The 21,205-nt window shown below is 40.4% G+C and overlaps 1 protein-coding gene and 1 long non-coding RNA gene across 7 annotated transcripts in view; one reads left to right on the top strand and one right to left on the bottom strand.

Moving 5' to 3' along the window:
• Window positions 1-21,205, top strand: part of SNX14 (sorting nexin 14) — a 64,774-nt gene that overhangs the window by 5,801 nt on the left and 37,768 nt on the right. For 2 of the 5 annotated variants that reach the window (XM_055809815.1, XM_055809814.1), the window contains exons 3-7: window positions 4,228-4,348; window positions 5,202-5,278; window positions 5,391-5,469; window positions 12,450-12,493; window positions 17,584-17,671. In XM_055809815.1, coding sequence (XP_055665790.1) covers window positions 4,244-4,348; window positions 5,202-5,278; window positions 5,391-5,469; window positions 12,450-12,493; window positions 17,584-17,671 — 393 coding nt within the window. In that variant the 5' untranslated portion in view covers window positions 4,228-4,243. Of the gene's footprint in view, window positions 1-3,899; window positions 4,137-4,227; window positions 4,349-5,201; window positions 5,279-5,390; window positions 5,470-12,449; window positions 12,494-17,583; window positions 17,672-21,205 lie in introns of those variants that run through there. The other 3 variants (XM_055809812.1, XM_055809813.1, XM_055809811.1) reach the window with 3 other exon arrangements.
• LOC114012008 (uncharacterized) lies at window positions 1,460-3,900 on the bottom strand. 2 transcript variants are annotated; one of them, XR_008748020.1, is made up of 2 exons: window positions 3,810-3,900; window positions 1,460-2,024 (listed from the first exon to the last, which is right to left on the bottom strand). It is a non-coding gene; the product is annotated as an uncharacterized LOC114012008 (long non-coding RNA). The 2 variants fall into 2 exon arrangements; XR_003554182.2 differs by having other exon boundaries at window positions 2,658-3,835.

The raw sequence follows: 21,205 nt of genomic DNA, 5'->3' as shown, positions 1-21,205 counted from the left end.
TTACTTTCTCTTGAGAATTACAAGTTCCTCAAGGCAAAACTGCCTCTGACACGCTGGGTTGGTTTTTTTTTCTTCTTCTTCTTCCCAGTGGTACATTTTCCCAAATGGACTTTGCTTGTCCCAGTGAAATTCTAGTACGTTCAGCACTCCTCAGCACCCCTCTGGTTTGCCCAGCAGAAGTAATGATGAATTTTGAGTCGCCTTTTAGAATTGAAACCCCTTAGCCCTTCCCCTTCAGCTTCAGTTGCCTACTGAATCTGTTTCTAAACAAACTGCATTACACAGATTTAAAACTTATGGCAGTTGGCAATTAATTCTTCCACAATTGTGGAGATCAGTGATCTTTTGAGAAGTATGTTGTGCATTTTTGATTTTTTTTTTTTATTTTTTTTTAAAACTATTCCTTCCTTCCACTTGCCACTTTGCTGCTTCCTGTTCTGGAGCAGCTGAGCTCCCCCATTCTTCTAGAAGACAACTTGTGTGGGACTTTATCCAGGAATCCAAGCCCCTGTTGCTGTATCCAGCAGGTATTTGGCCCCAGGTTATTATTTCCTCATCCAGTCTGCTTTCATCGTACAATACTGAGTCAGCGTATGGTCCATAATGTGGCAGTCCAGGAGGCAATTTTAAGAACCTGCACCAGCCACTGGCAGCACACATCCCCATACAGCTGACCAGTACAGGTCTCTGTGGGTGCTACAGGGAGCTGACTGCCATTGCCATAAGTCGGACTATTAGCAGTATATTAACTTAATAAGACAAATGAATGTGACACTTTTTATAACCGTCAAGCTAATTTTGTCTACCTAAGTGCTAATAATTACCCTTCTACCCAAAACAAACCAGAAATCTGTATCAAATAGATTCTACTTTTTCCCCAAAGTTTCAGTGTTCCTTTAATCCAGAAGGGCCAAGAAGTGCTGTTAAATACCAATTTTCACCTTAGTTTGTTTTTGCATACAACAGACTTGATTTTCACGTTCAAAACTTACTTGTCTGTAAGAGAATTCAGAAGTGCCTAGTAATGCTTAATTTTCTTGGGATCTGAGTTACCAGCTTCAGTTTCACTTCTTTACTTAAGCTTAGCTATTTGCTAAATATTTTAAAGTTTTCTTCTAAATGGCTGAAGATAAAGGTTAATATGAAGAAGCCTTATATTTAAACTTATGGAAGGGGCCTGCAAAAATGAGGGACTTGTGGGAAATAATTCATAAAGGAAAACTAATTCCTTGGCTAAATGTGAAGGATTACATTATGTAATCCTGGGACAGCTATCCCTGAAAAATGTGTAATGCCTTGAGAAGAGCAAAAGCATACTTGCAGAGTAAATGAAATGCAGTCAGCTGGTGAGAATCTGTGTCTTACAGTCTGCTGCCTAGTTAAAACAAACATGTTTCTTAAGCAAAAAAAAAAAAAAAAAAAGGCACTTTGGTAAATATAATCTCTGCCTTGTAACTGATACTAATCAGCTAACAAATGTAGCTTTATATTTTGAGTTATGTTGAAGATCTACACTAATACATTTTTTTGAATGCTAGAATATGCAATCCTCTGTTGCTCTTAAATTAAAAATATGGAGAACGGACTCCGTAAGATGACTTGTACGATCAGTAAAAGATCCTTTCACATTTTAAGTATTAGAATAAAATTCAGCTTTCCAGAATAACTCGGTCCTGACCATGTTGCTTGAGAGCCCATCTGCAGATGAATGTTTTCCCCTTCAGTCCTCCAGTTAACACGAGAACCTTAAGTTCTACAAAAGAAGAAAGACTTGCTGTTGTTGGGGAATGGATGAAGTTTCTCACATAAAATGAACAGAATCTTGAAAAGCTTGCTGTTGTCAATATTTCACCTTTGTTCTTGCATGCTTTGTGTTGGAAAAAAACCCTGCACTGTGTCTTTCAGTGTAGCAGAACAATCTGAGTAGTCACAGGGGCAAGGGTTACAGAGGGTGACGGGCAGTGCTAATACTGTTTGAAGCAGAGCAGGATGGGATGAAGCAGGTGGTTGTAGCGTCGTAAAGTCTGAATTGAAGGAAATTACAGTTTCTCAAATGGTAAGGTACACTTAGTGCTAAATGTGACTGTGGAGATTCTACACTACATAAACATAATCCTGAAGAGTGAAGCTACAGATCAAAAAAACTTAAACCAGAGTAGAGAACACAAATAGAAGCAGGAGTTAAACTGTTGCTGCTGGTTTGCTGTGCAAGTCACTTCCTGTGTTACAGATACGTGATGCTGCGAGATCTTTATGAAATATTTTAAGAATTATTTTAACAGTTACTGCTTAGCAAAAACATTGCAAACTGAATTACTAAAAATCACAAGCAGTAAAGCTGAGGATGAAGTAAGCAAGTAGCAAAAAAAATTTCCTCTGAGCAGACTGCACAAAGATTTTCTGTGTGTATGCATCTTATTTTTTTCTAGCAGAAAATGTGGATTGACATGAAATAATACTGTGCAGATGCTCTTAAAGAAATTCAAGCTGACTCTGGGCTTTTGCCAAGCTCTCTGAGAAAGGTCAACATACTGAAGACAAACTGCAGCATTCCACCTGCTGTAGAGGTTAAGGGAAGTGTTGCATAAAATGACAAAACATCTGAGCAAAGATTATGAAAGCTATTTTCAGCTTTTGGTTTCTAGATACTGACTTACCTTCCAAATACTGAGTTTTCCTTAGCAGCATTGTTGTGGGGTTTTCACTGAAGATTTGTAAACCCAACTTTTCTGAACAGAAGTATTTCATGTGCGTTTAGGTGCCCTTTGCCCAAATGTGCCTGTGTGGGGCTAATGCAAAATACTTCTCCAAAGTAAAAGCAGGCACTTCTCTTTGAGCAGGTCTTTTTGTTATTTGCAGCTCAGAATCCCCTCTAGGAGATTTCCCAGAAGCTGTTGTAAGCACTTTTATTTTGTCCGTTGGGGTAAACTTCCCATACCCGGTAGTGTCATATTAACTAACTTTTGAGCTTGCCAAGACTGAGTAACTACAGTCACTGAAAGCATTCAGACAGTTTGAAAGGTTGTGGCTCGTGCTGTACCTGAAGGAGTTACTCGTGTGAAGTTAGCTTTGAATTCTTCTCACTAGCAATAAACTGCGTTCCAGGGTTAGTATAGTTCCAATGTCTTAACTTCGTAGGTGTACTGATGTTATGGAGGGCTCTGTTAAAATTGCCTACCCCGTTCCTTTTCTTTACAAGCAATTAGTAAGTTTTGCGACAGGTTTATATGGTTTTAGTGTCCCAGTCAACTGGACGGTTTAGTTTGGTCATCATCTAAATATAGAGCGTTTAATCAGATGGAGCACTTTCTGGCTGCTCGGCCCAGGGAGCCCCTGTTGCCCGCAACCTAGGTATTTATAACTAGGTACGCTTTCTGTCATCAGAGATCTTCTATTTACAGGGCTTAGCACAGTATGTGACACAGCAGAGCTCCAAATGCCACCCGAGCGCGTCACCGGCGGGCTGCGGGGCGGCTCTCGGGGAGCCCGGCGCTGCCCCGGCTCCGGCCGGGCTCGGCCCTCCTCCGCTCCCCCGCGCCCCTCGGAGCGCCGCTCCTCCCCGCCAGCCGCCGCCGGGCCCGCCCCGCGCCCCCCGCAAGGCTGAGGCCCCCCGCAGGCCTCGGGGCGCTCCGGCTCCAGCGAGGCGGCGGCTCGCCGCGGCCGCCCGCCCCCGCCCCGCCCCTGCCGCCTCGGCGACACCCGCCTCCCCCGAGCTGCGGCGCCGGACGGGGGGGGGAAGGCGGGGCGGGAGCGCCCGGCCCGGCAGCCGCACCGCGCTCTTGGCCCGCGGGCCGGGGCGCCTCACCCACCTCCCGCCGCCGCCACGTCGGGCTGCCCCCCGCCAACAACATGGCGGCCGCCGGCCCGCCTGGCGCCGGCGCTGCCGTCACGTGCCCGCCGTCACGTGCCGCGGGGGCCGGAAGCGGCGCGGCCCGGAAGCGGCGCGGCCCGGCATCCCCTGCGGCCCGGCCGGCCCCGCGCGGGGCAGCGGCCGCCATGGGCTGGCTGCGGGCGGCCGGGCAGCGGCTGCGGCAGCGGGCGCGGGGCGCCGAGGTGCTGCGGGAGGTCTGCCGGCAGTACCCGCTCTTCTGCTGCCTGCTGCTGGGGCTGGGCGCCGCCACTCTCCTCCTCAACCGGTAACCGGCCGGGCGGGCTGGGGCGGGGCGGGCTGGGGTGGCGCCGCCGCACCGTGCCGGGCCGTGATGTCGCCTTCTGTTTGTCTGTAAGGTACCTGCATGTCCTCATGATCTTCTGGTCGTTCGTGGCTGGCGTCGTCACCTTCTACTGCTCGCTTGGACCGGATTCCCTGTTGCCCAACATTCTTTTTACAATAAAGTATAAACCCAAGGTAAATATGTCTGTTAACGTTCTTTGAATTTGGTACGAATTTATACTGGGCTGCAATTCCTGTGTAACTCTGGCTGCTTTCACAAGTGCACCTGTCAGTACAGCTGGTATTCACTGACATGGCTATTTAGAAGCAAAACCACAATGATTGAGACTTTGGATTCTTCATACGTTTCTGCATAGTCCCATCAGATCTCTGTATAGCTGTGAAGCCCGCTGGGCAGGGCGTTCATGGATGCTGTTTGATGTTTCACTCATTTTTCAGTGTTGGCACCTGAGTAGCAAGTAGTTGAGAAATTACATAGTTGTATTCTCTTTTATCAAGTTTGGGGTTTTTTTCCCTAGCGATCCTTTAACTATGGCAAGCCAGTGCCAAGTCCTCTTTGCTGATTGTAATCAAACCAGAAAGTAGTGCTGTGTTTCGAAGAAAAAAAAAACCCAAACCAATAAAACATTCCCAAAGGAGATAACTGTTTTCTAACTTAAAATGTTTTAATGTAGAATTTTATAGGACTAAGAATGTTATAGTTGTAATAGCTCAAGTCTGCGAGTAAGGTAATTTTGCAGAGAAGCCAGCTGGTCTGTTACTAGACCAGCAGATTTATGGAGACATGACTGGAGATGTGAAAGGGTATCTACCTGCTCAAACTTGATTTTAGTGGAAGCAGTTTTTCTGTTTGGTTGTTTTTTCTCATACCATGCCTCGTTATCTTGTTTTCTTGCTGGAGGAACAACTTTGTCTTTATGCTGTTCAGTTTTCTGTAGCTGTATAAGATGAAATTCATGAATGTATCAACATATTAAGAGAGTAATCATTTTAAAGAATGTAAACTTGTCCAAATATCTTCTCTTAGCAATTAGAATTGCCGGAGCTATTTCCCCACGGCCATAGTTGTGCTGTATGTGGCAAGGTGAAATGCAAGAGGCACAGGTAAATTAAATACGTGGCACCGGTAAGCTTGGTATTTCTTATATTTTGTACGTAGCTGTAGGAAGCTTTCTATGAAATACTGTTGCATCAACTTTTCCATTCTTTCCTGCAGACCTACTTTGCTTCTGGAAAATTATCAGCCATGGCTGGATCTGAAAGTGCCTTCCAAGGTGGATGCATCACTCTCAGAGGTAATTGCTGTGTCGTTTTCTTAGTGCCTTGAAATTCATTGCGTTTTTATTATGTATGTCTTAGACCTATTAATTCTGGTTCAATAGATAGTTCAGATGTGCTTCCTGTGTATGTTAGCTTGTTTCTGTAAAATTCAAAGCAGAAGAACATACACTGGGAGCAGAGAGGCGAGATGGCCTGCTTGTTAATGCAGTCATGACTGTTCTGTAGTAGCATGCATAGAAGAAACATCTATGTAAACTGGGAAGTACACGGGAAAGAACATTTATAACTGGATGTGTCCAATTCTGAGAAAGTTAAGGATTTCAGTCTGCCTAGTATTTTGAAGTGGAGGTTAAGGGATTATTTGCTCCAGCTACAAAATTTTTGTAATGAAGATGGTAATTTCATGGTAGCTGATTTCACATCATCAGACAAAGCTGTAACAAAATCTGTCTAAAAAAGAAAATAGTAGATTTACTGAAAGAATAGCATAAACACCTGTTTTTTAAGATGGCTGTAAATCAGGAGTTTTGTTTTGTTCTTTTCTCTTTAAGAAGAACTATCCAAAGAGCCATTGTTCTTTGGGTTTGGTTTTTTTCCCCTTGATTGGTAATTGATGAAATATATTGGCAGCTAAATAAATAATATTTTCTCCTTTTTTAAAGCTAGGAAAATATGCAAGCACATCTGTAGCTTAATGTCCATTTATTTAGAATTAGAACTTTGAGGTTCTGTGGTAGGAGGATGAACAATTGGCCTGTCAGAAGTGAGAAGATTCTTGCATGTCAGCTCTTGCAATTAACAACGTGGTGTGTGAAGTAAAAAGCTGCGTGCAGTTATGGTATAAGCTAACACTTCAATTCAGCTGTGCGTGATGGTCTCCTGGGCACAGCCCACAGCAAGAGTAGCAAAAGAGTGAAAACCTTAAGGGAAGGGAGGGTTGGACAGTTGAGAATGTTTTTAAAAAAAACACAGATAACAACTTGTTGACTTCCTTTGGTTTAGCGCAGTAACTTCCTCTGCAATTTCGGAAGCTAGCATTTATTCTTTTAAACTTACTTAAATCTATTTTTTTTTAAATAAGTTTTGGCTTAAGTGTATTAAAATATTAATATTGCTGAATATATAATTTTAATAGGTTTATTGTTTTAACCTCCTGTTTTAGTAATAGAATGGAAAATAAACGCTTTATGCATGTAGTATTTTTGGAAGTTTGGGCAGCAAATAGCTGACACATTTTACCAAAGGGTGTGGTAAATGCTGAAGAACCAGAAATTTTCCTGTTTAGCTTAAATGGGAATTTAATGCTAAAAAAGTTCTTTGTATTATGTCATTCATAAGAGATACTAGTAGATACCATAACTATCTTCTCAGACTGATCGTTAAAATGTGTTGCTACACATTGGCGTTTCGTATTTGATTGTTGTTGCTGTAGTTCTGCTTTTACCAAAGTGGTGTGGACTGTTCTTTGCTGTTTTGGTTTTTTTTTTTTACTTCAGTGACAGGTCCCTGGCCCCGCTTTATTTAGTGATACAGACAGCTTTTGTACATCTGTGCCGTGTTTCTCATTCTTTTCTTTGGGTGCTTAACTAGAGGGAAGTGCCAGACCCAGGTTCTGTGCCTTGCTGGGGCAGTGAGCCAGGGTAATCATCTTTGATGGACCCAAACAAGCCGTCTGTTTGAGCCACCATTTTCACCTGTGTAGGATACTGTTTGGAGTGAAAAATCTCATTGCCTTGTTCCCTCTTGTAGCTATTGCGTACTGGTTAAAAGGGTAGCGGGAGTTCTACCGACACTGGATTATTCCTCTTGACCATCTGCTCTGGGGATGCAGTGTGTAATGTGTGTCTGGAATTGGATAGCCTGCTTTAGGTTGGAAGGAGAGACTGCTCTTACTTTCTTTTGTGGGTTGGTCATACGTTAGAGGGAAGCTGATACGGTGAGAATTAAGACTAATGAGATTCTAAAGAAGTGCAGAGTGCAACCTGCTTCTGAAAAGCAGATTCTTCAAGTACTTGGAATAATTCTGGGATTTTTTTATTCTGGATTAGTTTTTCTAGTTCTTCCTTTTCAGGTTGAAGAATTTTGGCAATGTTCTCATTTCCAAGTGTTTCTAATTTGAATCAGTTGTATAGTCTTTAAGCTTGTGTTTTCAAGTGCTTGCAGAACAATTTAATACACATTGAAATCAGGAGGAATGTGAGTTGTTCTCACAAGTACGGATTTTTCTCTTGGATTCTGATGACAATTTGTCTCACTTTGCAAATTCTTAATGTTTTACAACCTTGTTTTGGTTATCTAGCTGCTGCACATGGTTTAAAACAGTAAGAAAAGCCTGTGCTTGGACTTTCTTCCCCCACTCATTTATGTTTATTATTATAGTTGAGCTCTAAACTGCCTCAACCATGCATCTATCAGTATTTGATAGTTTGGGCTGTATCCTGTGTGAGAATAGTGCAGTGACCTAAGTGTAATTTTATTTCCTATTTCTAATCCATTGGGCTCTATGTTAGTTTCCCCAGCGTTTCCTTTCTTTGTGAGTTAGGATGTGATATCTGTTGGCCAGTTTTATGTTGTGTATGATTTCGGGTGCTACAGATTGTATAAGGGAGAATTGAATTCTATTATTCAGTTAATGAACTCAGCTCTTTCCCTACCATCTCACTTTTGCTGTGTGAGGGATGATTGCAAGTCAAATCTGGAAAGCTGCTCTGCTACTCTTGATCAGCGTCATGAAAGAAATGCCTTACTGGATCAAGGTGCTGTCTGTTGATCTCACAAACCTTTCTTTAGTTTGACTTGGTTATGGGACCAGAATTTTATCTCTTGTCTTTATTTTTTTTTTTTAAATTTATTTTCTAAAAGTAAGATACAGACAAATGCGTGACAAGACATCAGTTATTGTCTGAACGTGCTCTTTGCCAGTCTTAAACTCTTGCAGCAGCGTAGTGGCCTGCATGCTTTTTTATTAGGAATCTCTTGTTCTACCCTCAGAAAGTTGCCTCAGCTATCTAGTTGTGCTGTCTTCTAAGGCTTTTAAGATTGCTTTTGTGGTTTACTTATCATATCCTTGCTCCTTTCCAGTCTACCTGAGCCTGGTAGTTCTGACCTGTTACTGAATTGTTCATTACTCAGCTTTGTAGTTCCTCCTCCTGACAACTGGGGTCTGTTCTATGGCAGTCCAGAGAAAGCTTGTTCAGCAGCGAAGAATGACAAGCGCGCAGTGTCGTAGTGCATGCTAGAACATAATTTCTCTTTGTTTTTTCTTCAGCTGCTGCTTACAGTGCTACCTGCTGCCTTTGGTTTTACACTTGCAATCTCTTACCAATTCAAAACTGCTTACGCATAGTAGAACCAGTAATTTTGTAAAATACTTGAAAAGTAGGTAGGCTTTACCTGAAATGACTCATAGTTTGTATTTAAAACCAGAGAATAATACTTTACAGACAAGGAAATTGCTTATCGTTAGCTGCCATTCTTTGAGGTGTCTGATCTACTCTGTTGGCATGTGTTCGTAGCATGAGTAGTTGAGCTTGAATAATATTGTTGGTGTTGCTAGAATGGAAGTGGATACACATACCCTGCTTTTGTAGTGCTTTATTCAGTGGATGGTGTGACAGGTTTATTTCTGACTTGCAGAAGCACACTGATGCAGTCTGGAAGGCTCATAGGGTTCATGGGAAGGCTGTATGCTCTGAACTCCAGTTACTGGCAGTCAATGACCTGTTATTACTTGAGTGCTTGTGTTTTGCAGTGTGGATGATTTCACACTGGAGCACTCTTTTAGCTTCTGTACAGCACCTTGGTGTGATGGAGACTGTGTAGATAACTTGAGTTCTAGTAGAATGTGCCTTGGCCTGCGATATCAGGACCAGTGATATGTGGACTTCAACTGCATTTCTGTCTCTGTGCGCGCTGCTTCTGGGTCTTCCGCTAGTGGGTTTATCTGTATGGCATTGTCCTGTGGAAACATTACCATAAACCCCTTACTTGCAGTGTGACTGTGGAAGTGGAAGATAACAAGAGAAACACTGGCAAATGTTCATGGGGTAAATCTTGAAGAAACCTTATCCAGAGTGCGATGGGTCATCAGGTCTTGTGTCTTCCCTGCCTTCCTTGCTGATGTAATAACCACAGGAGGATGATTCTCTGAACGGTGTGTGTTTGGCATAGCTAGCAGAAAGAATGAGATTTCTCACTGTTGGAAACAATTCTAGTGGCTTTAGAAGCCTCTGGACTGTAGGCAAACAAGTTATGTTAGCATCTGAGGACCTGGAACTGCAGCAACACGCGCTGAAAGCCTGATGGACAGGCTGTTGGTTCCAAAGTAGTAGTCATGGTTAAAGAAAGCTCTTTCAAGAGGAGTGCGCTGTGCTCCCTTTGAGTACATGGTCTTGTGCTCGAAGGCTGTCCAAGCGGAAGATGTCATTGCTCTTGATGAGGAGGCACATTGTAAAAGTGGAGGAAGAAAGAAAAGGGATCCTTTAATAGATCACAGAATCATTTATATTGGAAAAGACCTTTAAGATCATCAAGTCCAGCTGTTAACCTTGCGCTGCCCAGTCCACCACTAAACCATGTCCCCAAGCACCACATCTACATGTCTTTTGAATACCTCCAGGGATGGCGACTCCACCACTTCCCTGGACAGCCTGTTCCAATGTGATGCACAGTATGGATTTTTCTGCAGGCCTTTGCTTTTGAAAGGCACTTTTTTGGAAGAGTCTGCAGTTTGGGCCCTGAAAGAGGTTTGTTTTGGTAGAAACTCTGCATGAACAAAAATAATGTTGCAGTCAGTACATGCAAGAGTGACATTTCTATGGAATAAATCGGTGGGTTATGTAGTGGCAGTGCTGTGGAAGGCATCAGGGGAATTGTTCTGAGTAGTCTGATCTGTTGCTCTTAAGGTCAATGGTCTGTGTTTGCTGACTGGAGCTGGATGCCATCTCCCTCCTGTTGTCTGAAGATTAACTTCCAAACTAGATTCTCTGGGATTTCTTGATCTTTTCTGGACTGGGAAGTAAAGCATGTGTTGTGATCTCCCCCCACCCCTCCACTCCACTTTTAATGGAAATACGAGATTTTGAGGGAACACACAATACTTAGCCTATCCATCCATCATCAACACATGATCATATTACATTTTCAAGATCTAATACTGCTATGGCACGTAAGGGTAGGAGAAAAGTAATTGTTGGCTTTTGTTTGGTGCACAACACAGACATCTAAAGTTATCCCAAACTGGGAAACATCCTTGTAGAGAGAGGGTGAGGGGAGGGCTCAGTATTTCTCTTTCAGCCTTAAAAACAAAGGGAGGAAAATAACTGAAATGGATAAATTGGAAAAGAGAGAGTATCTTACCAAATTTGAGTAGGTGATATTCTTTGTAATGAAGAGAGGAAAAAGACTTTTCATCAGATGCTCAAGTCTGAGGAATTGAGAGGAATTTAAAAGGCCATAGTGTGCATTTTATTGGGTGTGCTTTTATAATAATGGGTAGAACAATGGCATGTAGTGCCCTAAAGGCAGTATATATTTAGTAAGTCTTGAATTCTTGCCGTGCGTTACACTGTGAATGAGTGTAGCAGCAAATCTCTTAAGAAGAATAATACTTATTTTCATAAATGACACTTGTACATCAACTGCTTTCCTTCCAAACAGATTTTACATTTTTCTTTGAACGCGGTAGCTTCTTTTGCAAAACTTTCCTTCTGTAGAATATGGCACAGCAGCCTCACGTAGCAACATACGTATTCTCTCTTACTACCCTGATCAGCCTTGATGCTGCTGGGAACAAAGTGATCTCTAAAGCAGTCACTCAAATTAAGGGATACCTTGTGACAGGAGAAGGTAGTATGGACTGTATCTTGGGCTTCTAGTGAAGGAGGAGAGATCCTCCTTCCTGTTCCTTCTTTGTGTTTTGTTTTTTTTTTCCTCAGCACTGCCTGATGTTTCCCCTTCAGAAGTTTTCTTTTTGCTAATCGCGGTGCAAGGACTGTGACAGTTACTTGAAACTTTGTGTTGGTGTAAGGAGAGATGTCAGAGCTGCAGTCTCGCTAGCAGTACACCTTGTGCCCCATCGATTGAACAGGGACTGTCGCCTCCTCTGCCTCCCTCCCTTCTGTGATGGACCAGGGTGTGCCTGTGACATGGCTGCAACAGCACCGGTTCTTCCTGATTAAACCAGGTTTTCTGGCATGGGAAAGGCAACTACAGTCTTGACCTATGAAGAATAGATTTGACGGGAAGGATGGAAAAGCTTCTCCTACAGACATGCACGTAGGTGGCGTATACAGGGGCTAGGAACAGGAGGGAGAAGGCCGTGAGGATACATGTAGGACAAGAACTTTGGGAAGTGCTCCAGCTGGGACTTCAGGAGATGGCTGGACCATAAAGCAGGCTTTGTTGAAAGCTGTGGTGCAGGATGTGGAGAAAGAAGAATGGCTTTCCTAGGAATTGCTTTTTAGGATTCTTCCTTTGCTTTTTCGTGAGCGGTGAGCGTACAGGATTGACTGTCCCACTTTGAGGGTGGGAGAGAGCTGGAAAAGGTAGGTGTGGTTGGATAAAAACAGGTGGAGATGTGTATAAGTGGTAGGATGGGTAGCTGTGCCTGTGGGACACTCCACACTACGTCAGAAAAGAACAAGGACTGATTGGAAAAAGTGGGAAAGGGCTGTTTGAGGTAAGATGACATTTTTCATAGCATTTGCCTCACAGAGTGGCCACGGCACTGTGCTTCGTGTTGTCGGTAGTAAGAGTGGCAGCTGTTTCACATTGATAGCAGGTTAAACCACCACTTTGTTGCAATTTGCCCAAAGTACTGATTATTATGCAAAATTATTGATCTCGCAATAGGATTGCAATGTACACGTTTGTATGTTAAAGTTTTATGATGTATGAATTATGTTCTTTGAGTTTTGGAAGGTGTGCTTTTGCCTCTTCTAACAAGGATTTATGGTAATTTGTTTTGTAATGTGGTTGTCTTTGTTCTGCACAGGTGCTTGAGTTGGTGCTGGAAAACTTTATTTATCCATGGTACAGGTATGAGCTTTACCTAAAAGTTAACTGGTTTTGACTCTCAAATATTTGTCAAACTGTTTAAGAAATAGTCACCTGAAAATAAACATTTCTGTTTCTTTAGTAAAAGTGCATATATAAAGCATACTTTTAAGTGCTACAGTTTCACCATTTTATTGTCTCTTAGCAGAGTAGAACAACAGGTCTTGTAATAATTTGGGCATGGTAGAGGTGGTTCTGAAATTTTATTTCATCCTGAAACCACTTTTAGATTATTCATTTTTATATGTTAATTTTCTGATAACTCAGAAGTACATATGGCTTTATTAAAATTTGTGTAAAAGCTCAGACACCCCCCCCCCAAATTTATTTCCAGATAGAAGCATACTGATCTTTCATATTGCTTAAAAAAAAAATAAAAATCACTTTACAATTTTTTGAAAACAAAAATTCCACTTTTGATTAATACAGAGAAGGTGTTTTGAACACGTTGTGGCCATCTTCTTGCAGAACATCTGATGTGAGTGGTTACGCTGAGCTGAATAGAGTAGTACTGTGTAAATAACTTTAAAACAGTGTATAAAGGAAAACTTGTGCTAATTCTTTTTTGGTTTTTTTGCCTTGTTCCTTTAATATTAATTAGTGTTTCAGAATGCTTTGCAAGAAGATACAAAAAATATTTTTACTTGATTGTGCTTGGCATTAATGTGTTAAAACACAATTTTGCCTTAATTCTGACTTTGACTTTTTTCATTGGATGGAAACGTTTAGTTTTGTGCTAAAAGAAATTGCAACTTTTTTTTTTTCTTTTACGCTGTTTTTTTCTGTCTCTCTGGGATCTAAAACTTTCTGGGCAGATGATTTTGCCTGATTGGTTTTTAATTGTGGCTGATAACTGCATCTCTCGTGTCTACCTTTATATGATTAATACTCCGAAGTATAAAACTTAACTGCCTACGCAAACAGCAGAGGGAGCTTTAGCACCGTGTATTGTGAATGATCAAGTTGAAAAATTCAAGGTTTTTAGCTTTCAAATAGAGAAGACTAGAGTGTGTTCCGTTGAGCTGTTTGATAAAGTAACAAATGTAAGGGAACCAACTTTTGTATTTCATAATTTGACATTAGGTGGTTTTGGCTGGTGGAAGGTGTCTTCAGTGTCTTTGTTTTGGACTGACAAGGAAACTTGAATTCCACATATTACTTACATCTCTGATGCTCAAGACAGTGGAAGTCTGGAATACATTGTATGGTGGGGACAGTAATAGGCAGTGCAAAACATCATTGTTATGCAGCTAGCCAGCCTAGGTTCTGCTTTGTTTTGCCCTCAGGTGAGCTGTATAGATGCTCCTACACTATCTCTAGTTTTACGTGGCTGTACCTCTGGATTTTGAACTGGCTCCATAAATTCACACCGTGCTGATCAGATCTAATAAGCTTTCCATGAACCTGAAGTATTGGGAGTTCAGCGAGCTATAATGCAGTTCTGCAGGACACAACTTGGTCCTGGAAGGCTTGCTGGTTTCAGTGTAACAGTAGTAGTGTCAGATCTGGTTTCACTCCCTCTAGACATTTAGGTGTTTCTGTGCTTTCCTGTATTTCCAGCGACAGTCGTGCAGGGAGGCTTGAACTGTTTGTGTGTGGCCGTTTGAGGTCTGTCTCGTAGAGCATGTGAGTTCTGATGTCTTCTGCTTAGGTGTACCTACACTGTTTGCATAGCTCAGCTCACCCTGGAGAAAGAACTCTTGCATTCATGGAATGTTTCTCCTGAGCTAACAAACCTTACTGACTTTAGATAACTTTTCACAGAGCCAAATCAGAAGCCTTTGCATCCAGACTACCCTTACGTATCAGTGTGGGTAACCACCGGCAGGCAATTCAGACTTGCCAGACTAGGCTGGTAAAACAGTTTGCTGCTTTCACTTGCAGAAAAGTCTGGGCATAAATCCTCATGCTAGCTGCCTCCCTTTCAAGTGAAGGCATTTGTGCAGAAGCTACCCCTCTCTCTTTTTTTTATTGTGCCCTGCCAGCTGATGCTGTCTTGCAGCACCTTGCACACTCTGGACGTTAGAGAGGTAACATGATGTATGTCACTTGGAACCCCAGGAAGTGTAACACTTACCAGACGTGTATATTACAAGATAAAATCATGGATTTGTTGCTTGGGAAATAAAGTGCTGCAAGCAGGGGAAAGCTGTGGTCTGGTTTTTTTTTTTTTCCATTAATAAACTGTGTAAGAATTTGTAATATTTTATTAGCTGGTTAAAATTTAGAGGCAAACGTCCCTAAACTTGGATCAGTTTAGGGGAGTGAAGATTAGTACTTGAAATCCACTGAAATAGGTAGACCTATGTGCATTTTTTTGTTTGGTATTTTTCAAAGTATTTATACTGGTTATGTTGAAATATTTGTGTTAAGATTTTTTTTCAACTATGTGAGAAGAATAGAGCATAATTGTAAGTAATGCAAGTTTGTAGAGTTACAAAACACTGGTCTGAGACTGCTGCTTATGCTGTATATACCTTGCTTATACCAAGCTCATTTTGAATAGGAGAGTTTGAAGTTTGAATGAGTTGCTCTGTGCTTTAGTGCATTTTTTTGGTCATTGATGCTACTGTGACTCCAGTTCTCTCAGACTAGGTTAGAATCCAGTGATTACCACGTTTTTGTAATACGTTACTATGAAAACATTTTTTCTTTGATAGTGACTGAAACCAGTGTTTTCACATATGGAGCTGCTTCTATTTTAAATGCAACAAAAAATCAGGATTTTTGTTGAGTTACAAACCATAGCTTTACAGTTTTATCGGCTTGCAACTTATTTTCTTCATCTTTTTGATAGGAGTTGGCCAAATTTTCTAAGAAATACTTGACACACAGAGGGGAAAAAATCCCTTTGCTATTTGTGCATGGCTTTCATTTATCAGTAGATCCCATAAGATTTTGTATGCAATAGCAGCTGGGTGTATCTCTTTTCAGACATCGGACTCCGTAACTGTTTACAATTAACAGACTGAGACTTTTTATTTTAGCAAATCTCTCCGTTACACTGACAGTTATGTTTTTAAGTTTTTCCTCAATTTTTGGGAAAATGCAGTTAATTTTTACAATGTTTCCAAGTGAGTACTTTGGACCTCCCACTGTGTCACTAGGGATTTGAGATTTTTCAGGTTCTTTATTTTTTTTTCACCAGTCATCAGTCTGCTGATGATTAAAAGAATGTCTCTGCAAACCTACGGCACATTGTGAAAGTACGTGGCATCAAGTCATGTCCAAGTAGAATTAGCCAAGATACTGGTTATCCAAGGGCCAAGAAAATAACAACTTCTTGATCCAAATTACTTTGTATATCTTGTTGTCTGTCAAATACTAGTAACACAATCATACAATCTGTTTGCTAATCCCTTGGCTTCCTTTGACAATGTGGGTATTTGTGAAGCATATTGCTTACAAAATGTCAGCTGCTGATCTTAAAGCAAACCTTCCCCTACAGTATTCTTATCTGCATGTGATTAGCTGTTGGAGGATGGTTGTATTCCTTACGCCAGACTGCTTTCTTTGAGGTGCTTTTTCATGCAATTAGTTGTATACTTTGATCGTCAGGTCACTGGTTGAAATGCTATATAACCCAGGCTAATATTGCTTTAAAAAATCAGATTATGAGTAATATCACATGATGTTACAGGCATAACATTTTTATTTTTCAAATGTACTGTTGTTGCTTGTAATGATATTTTTTTAAAGCAGATATTTGCGTTTACTAAACATGCAAAATTTTATTACTAAAACTGTGAAAGCAGGATGTAAGTTTCTTTGTTGTGTTATTACGCAGCTGTTATGCTGCAGTTTTACTGATAGTCGTACTCTAATGTCCATATATGCTTAAATGCTGGTAGATTTTTACTCTTCTGGTTGCATTTGTGGAATGCTGTTATCACAGTCTCTTTTTTCCACTCGGTTTAGTTGCAGTTTCTGCATCTAAGACTTAGTGTGTTTCCCATTTTCATTCAGTTTTCCAAAAAAGATGAGGAGTTAGGTATTTTTATTCCTGAATCAACTTTTAAGTATTTTTGCTATGATTTTCCACTAAGCAGACTGTTGCAGCAGATGGAAACTGGCAAGCCAGATGAAAAGTTTAGATGATATTTTGACTTAGGTGTTTGGGAATCTGTTTCAATTCTTCTTTATTACTTTGTTTCCAAGCAGCAACCATGTTAAGTAATTACAATTCTGTTCCAAGCAGCTATAGGTTGAGGTTTTTGTTTTGTTTTCTTTGTAATTGATGGTTTCACATATCATGCTATATCAAAAGTAGATCAACTAAAAAAAAAAAAAAAAAAGTCTGTCATTTGTTGGTTTCCTGCGCTGTGCTTTCTTTTCTTTTCTAAAAAATGGCAGTCTCTGTTTAGACCAGAAATAGGCCCAATTTTATATTTAGAAGAGAGAATATTATTGTATTAAATAGCATCTAAGTATTAGAACTTGTTGAAAAAATAGCAATGCAAGTTTTTTATTGGAAGAGGCAGAGTTGAAACATGAGGGATGTACCTATTTCATTAAAAGCTACATGAGAAATTACCAATTTTATAGTAAAATTTAAAAGAAGTTAACAAAGCCGGATTTCTACTTAAACAAAGGAAAATTATTTGAAATCTCAGAGTACAGAAGGTCTTGTAGTATGCAATATGGAAAATCTAATTTTGACTGCCTTGACTGGGGTAAGTGCTTGCAGTACTCTTATTCCAAAAGCTTTGTTGATACTAATTCAGTTTCACTTTGTGTTACTGAACTAGGAAACAATCGCATGTGCGGAAAATAAGTTAGATTTTACTCAGTCAAAATCATGCAGACAGTATAGTAGAGCAGGAATTGCTATATAATTCCAGTTTACTGATGTATTTCTTAAGCCATTGTTATGTGCCCAAGCATGATGGGATTGCTGTGTATTTTACTCAGAGGACTGCTCACTCTCTGTCCACACTTTGTAGCTTTCATTTCAGTTAATGCCCATTGAACACTCTGAGAACAGTCGATGTTTTTATTCTAGCCTTAAGTAGTGCCAAATGTGCTGTAGTTGGATTATATGTATTTTATTCTGCTTTCTTACAACACTGCAGAAATATTACTGATGATGAATCCTCAGTGGATGAACTGAGAGGCACGCTGCGGTTTTTTGCATCTGTGTTAGTTCGGAGAATTCACAAGGTAAGGTGACTTAAAGGTATTAATGTTGGTTTTCCATGAGAAATAACTGATGTCCATATGTAGAGAGTTCTTCAATTTTTTTTTAAATGCTGATTCCAAAGTCAGTCTTACAGAGAGTATAGGCAGTTTCCACTGAATTGTCTTTTTTGCGGTCTTCATTACCTCATTCTGGAGCTTATCCCATTCTTGGTTATTTAACCATCTTTGAAGGTTCATCAGTGGAAGTGTTTAATATCTGGTTGGATGGGGCTTTGCGCAGCCTGATCTAATGAAAGATGTCCTTGCCCACGGCGGGGGGGTTGGACTAGGTGATCTTTGAAGGACCCTTGCAACCCAAACCATTATGTGATTCTAGCAAATGGATATATTTTTTTACACCAGTGTAAGGCATTGTTAAAACCTTGGAATGATCTTTTAGCTGTCTTCTAATGACTTAATCAAAGTGGAAAAGATTTTGACAATTATTGAAAAAGAACTGTTAGAAAATGGTTAGCAGTGTACCCATCTCATAGCTTCTGCTTGCTTGACTTGTTTAAATGCAGACAAGGTCCTTACATTGTCTATAAAGAGTATCAGAATTAAAACAGGTATCATTCTGTTATTAATGTAGTTCGTAAAAAACATTCTGAAGACTAAAAGATTCAACTTTTTTATTCACTGTGTTTAATATATTAACATATGTACTCTCTTTTCTGGTAGAGTGCTTCAAGCCAGCTTTCTGGCTGTTCTAAGCCAGAAGAGTTACTCAGTTTCCAGATTTATTCAGTGCTGGCTCCATTGTTGGAGCAACTACCATAAATATGTCTTTTTTTTTTTTTTTCCCCACCCCCCCTCCTTAGTAACAGCAATGTTTCCTGACCTACAAGTTGTACATGAACTCTGTCATAACTGATTAACAGCCTGATTCTGTCCTTGTTGTATATCAAATCCAGATGACTTTCTTGTTTACTCTAACTCAAGCATGTTGCTTTTCTAAAGTGAATATGGGAGAAGGTTAGGAAATGTCCGTGTAACACAGACATTATATGGAGGTATGAAAGTGGAGTAAATCTTTCAAAGTGAAAATCTAGAGCAAGGTCTTGAAATTTAATTTTGAGTTTTAATACGTGTGGGTATTAGTTGCATTGTTAGTAGATCCATTGTTGATTCAGAAAATTATGATGTCTCCTCTATTGATCAGGTAATAAGATATTACTGGTGTTATCTCAGATCAGCTATAGCATCTTTAAGTAGTGTTAATTTACCATATTTGCCTTGGACAGTAATTAATTAAATGTAATGTCTTCAGTTCTATGTATCTGGGTAGACAATATGTGCAAAAAACCTTAAAACATATACACATATTAAGCACAGTCAGAGGAACTACAAAATAAAGATTATCACAGAAATGCATTTCTCTCTACAAATGTTTGGATTTATTTGTATATATCCTACAGAATAATATAATTAATTCTGTCTCTTTGTGTGAAGTGATACAAGTATCTCAGGCAAAAAGATACTCATATTAACTTTGTGTTTTGGAACAAAATTGAAACTTGGCATGCTCAGCCATTTAGGGGAGCATGGTTGCTTATGCTATGCTATATTTTTCAGCTCATACCTTTTTTTTTTTCCTGCTGAACAAGTGTTTCTGTGTGTACACATGCCCACATACAGATTCCGACAGCCTTAATAGCTGTGAAGCATGTACTACTGAAAATGTGTGTAGAAGTCAGAGTTGATACACACATTGCAAATAAAATACTAATTTTTTGTCGTTTTAGGAATCCTAGTTTAAAATTTCAGTAGTTAACTGAAAAGATAGAATGCTTTGTAGCCTTCTAGCTCTGATACAATGTCCTTTATAGCCTCACCTGAGAAGAAATTAATCACCGATTGCACAATAAAATAGTCTTATACCTTTGCCAAATAGCACTCTTTCAATTTGGATTTGTTATTAAGTGCTTGAAAGCGATAGTTCTAGCTAATAGACAAAATTTGTAAATTCAGGAACTACTATGTGTAAGGAAAACCAGACTTATTTCCTTTTTTTTTTTTTTTTTTCAGTTATAGCTTGGATCTTTTCGACAAATAATCTTCTATGAATTCCTTTGTTTTCTTTGTTTTCTGTTTAGGGCTGCTTAGGTGGGTTTGTCGGGACACGGTTGCTGAACAAAGTGACCAGCACTTCAGACTAGTTAGCTCTTGAAATACCCCCCCTGCCTCAATGTGGAATTTCCTTATTGTGGCCATTTCTGGGTTGGTTATAGGTTTTGAAGGGAAGTGAAGGTGTCCCTTTGTATGATGTGGGTAGACCTGCATCTGGTTGAAATTTTTGTCAAAAGTTGGTTTTATCTACTAAAAGTGTCGGTAACAGTTTGCTTGCTGTGCTTTTTGACTCGCCTCTGCAGGAATAAACACTCCCCTGTCCCTATGTTCTGTAGGAAACTCCTGATTGATTGAAATTACTGTTGAAATGCGAGTCTAAAAGGACAGGGTTTTCCACTGATGAGCAGAAGCTCCGACTTTCTTGCTTGTAAATAGGAGCTGACCTTAATTTAGTTACAGGAGTTCTAGCTGCTTGTACTAGCTTGGCTGGGCTGGCCAGGTCAGGTCATAGCTGTGCAACTGCAGCGTTACAGGGCAGTGTGCTATTCTCCTTGCACAACTGAATAAACAACCAACTTTTCTGTCGGCTCTGGTGGGGCCTTGGCAATTACAGTTCTGTCCTCGACTGGGAAAAAGCACTTTTATGCTTCTGTTTCATTACTTCAGGTCTTTGTTTGACTTAATATTGGGGAGAGACAAACCCATTAGGAAAGAAACTTGTTTGGAAATCTTAAATTTTGAGCATTTGCAACTATGTTTCTGCTTCTCTGAAACCTCTTTGGCTCTTGCTTGAAATAAAGGGCGTGCAAAGTGTTGAGTCAGTTTCTAGATAAGTTTCTGTGGAAACTACGGCAACTGATAAAGCAGAATCCCTTGAAACTGTAAAGCCTGGGGACTGGGTGGCTGTGGAGAGAAGCTCTGCTGCAAAGGACGTGGCCCCATGGTAGACAGTAAGCTGAGTACGAGCCAGCAGTGTGTACTGTTAATAGAGCACCCTGGGCTGTATTAACAGGAGCAGAGCCAACTGATCAGGGAAAGTGATTATCTGCCTTTAGTTGATGGTCTTTGGACAGCATCTAGGAGCCCAGTTTTGGGCTCCCCATTACAAAAGAGACATTAGTAGAGTGGAGCAAGTTCAACCAAGGGGCCACCAAGATGGTTGGGGCTGGAACGTTTGACCTGTGGAGGTCCTGAGGTCCATTTGTGCCTAAATTGTTCTGTGATTTTCCTTTCATTTTCATAGCCATCAAGGAAAGCATAAATGCAGGACTCTAATACAATCCTTGATTAAATCATACGTGCTTTTTTTTTGATTCACGTGGTGTCATTGACATTAACAGTCACCTTGATTCAGTAACTCAAATTTTCTTTTGGTTCTGTCATTACCTGAGCTGTGACTTTTTTTCTGCTTATCATAGAGAGGAAGGTTTCACTTAGCTTTTATTC

Source organism: Falco peregrinus, chromosome 7 (genome assembly GCF_023634155.1).
Source record: "Falco peregrinus isolate bFalPer1 chromosome 7, bFalPer1.pri, whole genome shotgun sequence".
Taxonomy (NCBI): domain Eukaryota; kingdom Metazoa; phylum Chordata; class Aves; order Falconiformes; family Falconidae; genus Falco; species Falco peregrinus.
Note: the sequence above shows the minus strand (reverse complement) of the source record. Positions and strands in the feature narration are given on the sequence as shown.